Below are 7,145 nucleotides of genomic sequence, written 5' to 3'. Positions count from 1 at the left end.
CCTGCCCCTTCCAGCCTGCGGTGTGGCTGGCCATCCTTGGCGGTTCTTGGCCTTCCCTTCCCGCGTGGTCATCTGCCCTGTGTGTCCTTCCAAGTCTCTTTTTTTTTTTTTTTAAAGTTAGAGACCGTGAGATCCAGTGGGGGAAGGGCAGAGGGGAGGCGGCTAGAGGATCCCTGCCCTAACAGGAGAGAGCTGGGCGCGGGGCTCGAACTCGCGAACCGTGAGATCGTGACCTGAGCCGAAGTTGGACGCTTAACCGACAGAGCCACCCAGGAGCCCCGAGATTTCCCTCCTCGTATAAGACCCCAGTCATTGGATTAGAGCCACCTTCGTCCAGGGTGACCTCATCTGAATTTACTTCCTTAGGGTCTGCAAAGATCCTGTTTCCAAACAAGGTCACAGTCACAGGTTCTAGGAGTGGGGACTTCAACCTAATATTTCTAAGAGACACAGTTCATAACAGAAGTAGGGGCTGAGGCCCAGGGAGCCCTGCTTTGGCCCGCACTCCCATGGGAGGGTCCCAGGGATTGTCCCTTTCCCTCTGGCTGGACCCGAAGAGCCTGGAAACCCAGTGAGCTGTGTGCGGTTCCCTCCCGCCCCCCCCCCCCCCAATTCCAGGTGTCACGCCTGTGGCTGAGGGCGAGGGGCCCAGAGGTCTGCCCCAGGTTCAGGGTCGGGGGAACGGGGGTGGGGGAGAGGCAGCTTGCGGCCCAGCTGCTCCTGGGTCGCTGTGCTTGCCAGCACTGACCCTCCACGGGGCCTGGGGTGTCCTGGAGGTCGCTGCATTCGGGCTGCTCTCCCTTTGCCTTGGGACGTCTGCCGGAAGCCGGCGGTTGGCTGTGGCCAGATCCAGGAGGGGCCGACGTTTGAGGACCTCTCCCTCAGGGTAGGCAGTGGGCTGGGCTCTGCTGTGTCGTGTGGCGTGTCCCTGGCCAGTGGTGCCAGGACCCTTTTTGTGTTTTTTTCCAGCCTGTCTACCTGCATGATTTGCTTTCAGCTCTAACTCACCTACCGTCAAGTTCACCCTTGCAAAGTGTACGATTCAGTGGGTGTTAGCCGAGGCACAACGTTGTCCACCCGTCACCAGCTGGACGTTTTTGTCACCCCAGGGAAACCCGCACTCATTAGCAGTCACTCCCCAGCCCCGGGAACCGCGAATCTGCTGTCTCTGCAGATCTGTTCCTTCTGGACGTTCTGTACCAATGGACTCGTTCGATACGCGGCCTCCGTGTCTAGCTCCTTTGAGGTCGCGTAATGTTTTCAAATTCATCCATTTTATAGGGGGAGGCAGCTGAGACTTGGAAAAGTCCAGGCTGCTTGTCCTGTGAGCTACAGAGATGGGGTCGGGACCAACGGGGGGGAGGGGGGGGTCACGTGCCACCGTCCACTTTCTTTCTAGTGCACACTCCCGAGTGGCCAAGGGGGTGTGACCCCATCCACCCGGCCCCAGGACGAGGATGCATCCGCTGCCTCCTCTGCCCTGGTTGCATGTGTAGACTCTGACCCAGTAATTGGGGCACCAGCGTCTCCTACACGGGCCTTCCGACCAGCTACACACCCTGCCACACACCGTGGGTCCGGTGGCCACGGAACCAGGACAAGGTGCTGCGGCAGAAGTGCCCCACAGCCAGCGGTGAGAATGGAGTCATCGATCAGTGGTCCCCTAGATGCTTCCCCAAAGTGCTGCGGCGGTGGCCGGGAAGGCTGGGGCCGTGGCGGGGCCATTCACGGAGTCTTTGAGAAGAACCAAGTGTGGTCGGGTGAGGGTAGGACCATAAAAGGGGGGCATCGTGTGAACTGGCTTTGGACTCAGACTACTGGCTTTGAGCGCTGGCTCTGCCATTTGCTATGTCAAGATTGGGGGAGTTTATGAACCGCATGTGGGCATCTGGCATGATGCCAAGTGGGCTCTCTGTGAAAAGAGAAGGCGATAATGTATCTACAGCAGCCATGTAGGGAGACCTGGGCAACGGTAGTTTTATTTCCAGAAAACCTAGGTTGAGACTGGGCGAATAGTGAGCTTCCTAGCAGCCAAGGGAAAAGGGAAATAGGATCCTCGGGCTCATCCAGAAGCAGGAAAGGGTAACAGGGAGGAAGTGGACTGACAGTGCCGAGAGAGAAGAGACTGGGGCTCTTCAAGGGGTGATGCAAACCACCCCTGGGGACGATAATTTTCATCTCAACCTGTGTCTGGTACAGATGTGATCCTCATAGGAGTGTCAGCTCAGCCATCATCATGCAAGGACACGACACCGTCAGAGAAATGCCGGCTGGGCTGTCACCCTCTGATGTCCCCCCCGATGGAGGTACGAGCTAGCCTAGGGCTGTCCTCTGACACTAAGGGACTCCCTCAGGTTTCTGACCGCAGCGGGGAGGAAGGGCTGAAGGGGTGTCCCGGACCCAGGGGACCGTGGTGTCACGGAGGGCTTTGGGCGTGGGCTCCGGGTCTGCAGCCTGCCACCTACCAGCTGTGCGACCTTGGCCGGCCCTTGTGCTCAGGTTGCTAACCCAGGAAAACCGCCTTGGGGCCTTGTTCAGCCTCGGCGTCCTCCCTCCGGTGGGTCAGCACCCACTCCCTCCTTCCGCCTCCTGGGCCTCAGTTTCCATCCTCTGGCTCTCCTCCAAAACAAAGCCAAGGACAGCCCCTCCCCCTGCCCCGGGATGGCCGTGAGGGTGAGTGGCAATGGACTTGAAGAGCTGAAGGCACCGAGCCTGGCCTGTCACCGGTCCCGGGCCGTGGTGACACCTACGCGTGAGCGTGGAGACCCTCTTGTCCAATACGAGCGGCCGAGACCGAGTGCTGTTTCGGGGGTACAGCAATTGGCTCTCTGCCCTGAGGGGCGCGGGGGGAGCACCTTGCCGCTGGGTCGGGTGCCCCCAGGCAGTCGGGCAGGGACACCAGCCCCGGGTGCTGCCGGACCCCTGAGGACCTGCCCCCCTTCCCCACAGGACCGCCCCCGCACGCCTCTGGTGGGAGGTTCGGGATTTGAACTGGGCACAGCAAGAATGTCGTCGGCCATCGAACGCAGGTGGTGAAGGTCTCCATTTGGGCAGGTGAGTTGATTGGGGTTTTTTTTAGGGGGGCGGTTAACTGCGGTGAAATTTAGATAAGACGGAATTAACTATCTTCACGGGTGCGATTCAGGGTCGATCGGTGTTGTGTAACCACCATTCGTTCCAAATGACCCTCGTCTCCCCAAAACGAAAGCCCACCCCCCTCAGCAGTCGCTCCCTCCTCCCTCTCCCCCAGCCCCTGAGAGCCGCTCATCGGCTTTCCATTTCTGTTGACTTAACCGTTGCAGGCATCTTGTCATGTGAGTGGGATCACGCGCTGTGTCACTTTGTGACTTGCTTCCTTCGCGCGGCGTCCCGTTTGCAAGGGCCAGTCGTGTTTGGCACGGGTCGGTGTTTCCGTCTTTGTTTGTGGCTGGATAATACTCCGTTGTGCGGCCGGACCTCGTTTTGTTTGATCCGTTATCAAAGGGTGTCGTTTCCGCCTTCTGGGCCGCTGTGAACAAGCCGCTGTGAACATTCGGGCACAAGTATTTGCTTAAGTGCATCTCTGCTGTGTTTTGGGGCACAGCGTGTGCCTGGGAATGGAACGGCCGGGCCCTACGGTAACGGTCGTTACGCGAGGAACCTGACTGAGGTCTTCCGGTGCCGACCCGGAGCCGTTCCTCCCCAGCTGTCTGGGCCGTGTGGCACCGGAGTTCGGGCACGGGATGGGGGCCGGCAGCGCTGGGTCTGGATCCAGGTGGCGGCATTTGCTTGCTGTGTGACCTCTGGTGAGTTACTTGGCCTCTCTGTGTCCCCCCCGGGAACCTGCGGCTCCCAGGGTGACACAGGCAGCCTGCGTGCCTGGAGGTGACGTGTAAGTTGTGGGAGCTCTGATGCCTTTTAGGGTGGAAATCTGTTCTCCTCAGAGCCTGCTCCCACCCCCTCAGCAGCCAGGGAGGCTCCGAGAGCTCGTGGGCTGCCATCAGCAGAGATGAGCCAAGAGCTAGGGCCAGCGGGCGTCATGGGTAGCACAGTGTAACCCGCCCAGCTCCCGGGGATCCTCGGCTGCACCCCAGAGAGCCTGAGCCCTCTGAGAATATTTTTTTAAATGTTTTCGACAGGGTGAGCACGAGTGGGGGAGGGGCAGAGAGAGAGAGCCACAGAATCGGAAGCAGGCTCCAGGCTCCGAGGGGACGGCACAGAGCCCGATGCGGGGCCCGATCCCCCAAACTGTGAGATCATGACCTGAGCCGAAGTCGGACGCTTGACCGCCTGAGCCCCGCTAGGCGCCCCTCTGAGAATATTTTTAAAACAGCTGAGCTCCTCAGGGCAGCCCCTGCTTCGGGCGCGCTTCCCGAAGCTGCCGGCGGGACCCAGTGATGCACCATTCTTGGGGGCCGGGCAGTCTTCAAAGAAGGGTCTTCCCCCCACCTTTCCAGATGAGAAACGAGGGGCTCTGAGAGGCTGGCTGCAAGCACCTGCAGCTCGGACTCAAGTCTGCTGCTTCTGCTTCCGACGAGCCCATGCCATGTTGGTTCTGTACAAAGGGCGAGCGTCGAGCCCGGCCAGGAGGCGGCAGGCGGGAGCCCGAGCCGGCGGGATGGCCTGGGCAGAGGACCTTCCCAGCAGTGACCGCTTTGATCCCTCCCCCTGTCACAGGCTGCCTGTTCCAGGCACATCCTTGGCCCCGGGGTTCCCACCTGCCCTGGTTTCTGGCCTCCCTCTGTCTCTGCCCTCCCTCCTGCCTTGGAAGGGGGATCCGTGGTTCTCGCTTTCCTCGTCCTTTGCGCCTTTTGTGTAGGACACGTCCTTTGCTGCTAACCAAGACAGGGGACAGGAGAGGGGACGTTAGAGATGGTGGAACAGGACTGGACGTGAGGGGTAAGTCTAGGGCCTCGGTCTCCTGTGTGGTTGACTAGCTCTTTGACAGGTGTGCCAAGACTGTGCCCGGAGCCGTCTGGCCTTTGCCCTTGGCTCCTGGGACGTGACCTCTGGGACCTTGGAACGTCCCGACCCCAAACGTCTTTGTTGAGCGGGGGCCTACAGCCCAGAGGCATCGGCTTGACCGCCGGAGGGGCCGGAGGACTGGCCTCCAGTGGAAACTGATCGCTGAGGTTCGGGTCGGCTCCTTGCCTGGTAACACTCTATGCACGTCGGTGCTGGGACAGGAGGGGACAGCTGTAAGCTCTGTGCCTGGCCCCTCGTGGACCCCGGCACGTCTTTCCTTGGCTGATTTTAGTTTGTACCCTTTTGTTGCTGGGTTCTGGGAGTCCTCATGCATTACCGAGCCAGAGGGTGATCCTTGGGGCCTCCGGGAACTTGGTAACAGGCCCCGACTTGTCAAAACGCGTACCGTCTTACAGGTAAGGAGACAGGGTGTGATGTGGTCAAGATTTCATGGCTAAAAAGGGGCCCCAGACCCCGTGACAGCTTCACTCCTCTAGCTGCCGTCACTAGAGCATGTGGAAGGAAAACACAGCACGCGGCTGTTCCCGACCAGAGTTTATTGGGCCTGACGGCCGGGCACGGCACGAGCTACGTGGGCTCTACTGTCCTGTGCGGCCCGGGCACAGGCCTAGGTTGGGCACTACAAGGTCTCGGCTCTTACCAGGACGCTAAGGCAGTGGCCAGCGGAAGGGAGGGTCATGCACGGCCACTGGGGTGGGGGTTCCAGGAGGCCTCCCTCTCTCCTCTGCCCTCTGGCTCCAGCAGGGGTCCGGCTGCTCTGCCGATGGGGGTGGGGAAGTGGGGGGGGGGTTTGGGGGGACGGCAGGGGGTTCTCCTTCACTTCACACAGCAGGGAACTACATTCTTGTCTGGCAGTACAGTGAAAAGACGGTGTGTGTACCAAAGTTTCTAGAAAACAGGGGTCAGGGTGGCAGGTTCATCCGAAGGCCTCCGGGAGGTGGTCAGTCACGGCCCAAGGTGCACCAGGCAGCTGGGAAGGGCGGGGGGAAGACACGTCAGGCAGAGCAGGTGGCCTCCTTCCCCAAGGGGACCATGGTCTGTGGGGAGGTGCTCGCTGGGGGCCCTAAGAGCCAATTCCAAGGGGGGGAAGTGATGTCTGGGGGAAGGGAGTTAGGGGTGCGGGGGGGGGGCACCTAGAGCCCCCCTGACACTCTGCCCTCTCCCTGTAGCCGACTCTCCCACTCCTTGAGATCGTAGCCCTGCCCTTCGTGTTCAAGGGCTGGCCTGACACTCCGGCCCTGGGTCTCCCTCCTCTCTAGGATCCCCTGCACACCCAGCTTCCTTGTACCTGGCACCAAGATCTGGGAGAAGGCCTCAGGCTGACTCAGCGTGTCCACCTTGACGTGCCGGAAGGCCTTGCACACGGGGCTCTGCAGGTGCCTGTGAGTCGGGGGATGGGGGGGTTGAGCCTCCAGCCCGGGAGCTCGCGAGGGGGCCCTGCCAGAGATGGGGGGGGGGGGGCGGGGGGCTTCCCCTGCCCCGGCAGCCCGGCTCGGCGCTTTCAGCCCTGGGGGGAGGGGAGGCTGACGACTCGGGTATCGGAACACCCAGTGGTCGGTTGGTGGGGAGAACAGCCAGGTCCTTTCTGGAGTTTTAGCCACGGGGGCAGCGGGTAGCAAACGCGAGCAGCCTCGGCCACCAGGGTGGGCCAGGAACCCGGGTTCAGAGCCCAGCTGGGGGGAAGGGGGTCCCTCCAGCTGGAGATAGAGGCGTTCAGGGCCCCTGTGGGCCCCGTGAGGCCATCACTCTGCAGCTGGAGGCCCGAGGAGCCAGGGACCCTTGGTGCCCTGCCCTCCCTCCCCCCCCCCAAGGAGGCTGGGGCAGACCACTCACCTCCTCCACTCCTCCTCTGTCTCCCAGAACTCATAGACCACGAAGGTGAGGCCATCGGCCAGCCTCACTGCTGCGATGCTGGGGAGAGAGAGGCTCCAGGTGGAGGGCTGCCCCCCAAGAGCCTGGCAGAGTGGTAAGGGCCCCCAGCACTGGCCCTCCGGTGTGTTCAGTGAGGATCCCTGGCCAGGCCCGGTCCCGGAAGGTGGCCAGGAAATACTCACTGAACGAATTGCAACGAAACGACACTTGAAAAGGCCTTACCGCCCTTTAAAAACCCCACCTTTCAAAATAAAAACATCTTCCTCCTCCTGCCTTCTCTGTAATTGTTTCATTTAATCCTTAAAACT

General features: G+C 61.0%; 1 protein-coding gene and 1 long non-coding RNA gene across 2 annotated transcripts in view; one reads left to right on the top strand and one right to left on the bottom strand.

Annotated features, from left to right (window-relative positions):
- Positions 1-197: 197 nt before the first annotated feature.
- Positions 198-7,110, top strand: LOC123578352. The gene is made up of 6 exons (XR_006702331.1): positions 198-886; positions 970-1,633; positions 2,200-2,306; positions 2,950-3,054; positions 6,225-6,347; positions 6,826-7,110. It is a non-coding gene; the product is annotated as an uncharacterized LOC123578352 (long non-coding RNA).
- The window catches only part of NECAB2 (N-terminal EF-hand calcium binding protein 2), a 28,728-nt gene continuing 27,069 nt past the window's right edge, over positions 5,487-7,145 (bottom strand). The window contains exons 11-13 of the mRNA XM_045441286.1: positions 6,799-6,876; positions 6,254-6,345; positions 5,487-5,935 (exon numbers count right to left, since the gene is read on the bottom strand). Coding sequence (XP_045297242.1) covers positions 5,907-5,935; positions 6,254-6,345; positions 6,799-6,876 — 199 coding nt within the window. The 3' untranslated portion in view covers positions 5,487-5,906. The remainder of the gene's footprint in view (positions 5,936-6,253; positions 6,346-6,798; positions 6,877-7,145) is intronic.

Source organism: Leopardus geoffroyi, chromosome E2 (genome assembly GCF_018350155.1).
Source record: "Leopardus geoffroyi isolate Oge1 chromosome E2, O.geoffroyi_Oge1_pat1.0, whole genome shotgun sequence".
Taxonomy (NCBI): Eukaryota; Metazoa; Chordata; class Mammalia; order Carnivora; family Felidae; genus Leopardus; species Leopardus geoffroyi.
The sequence above is the reverse complement of the archived record's forward strand: the minus strand, read 5'-3'. Positions and strand labels throughout refer to the sequence as shown.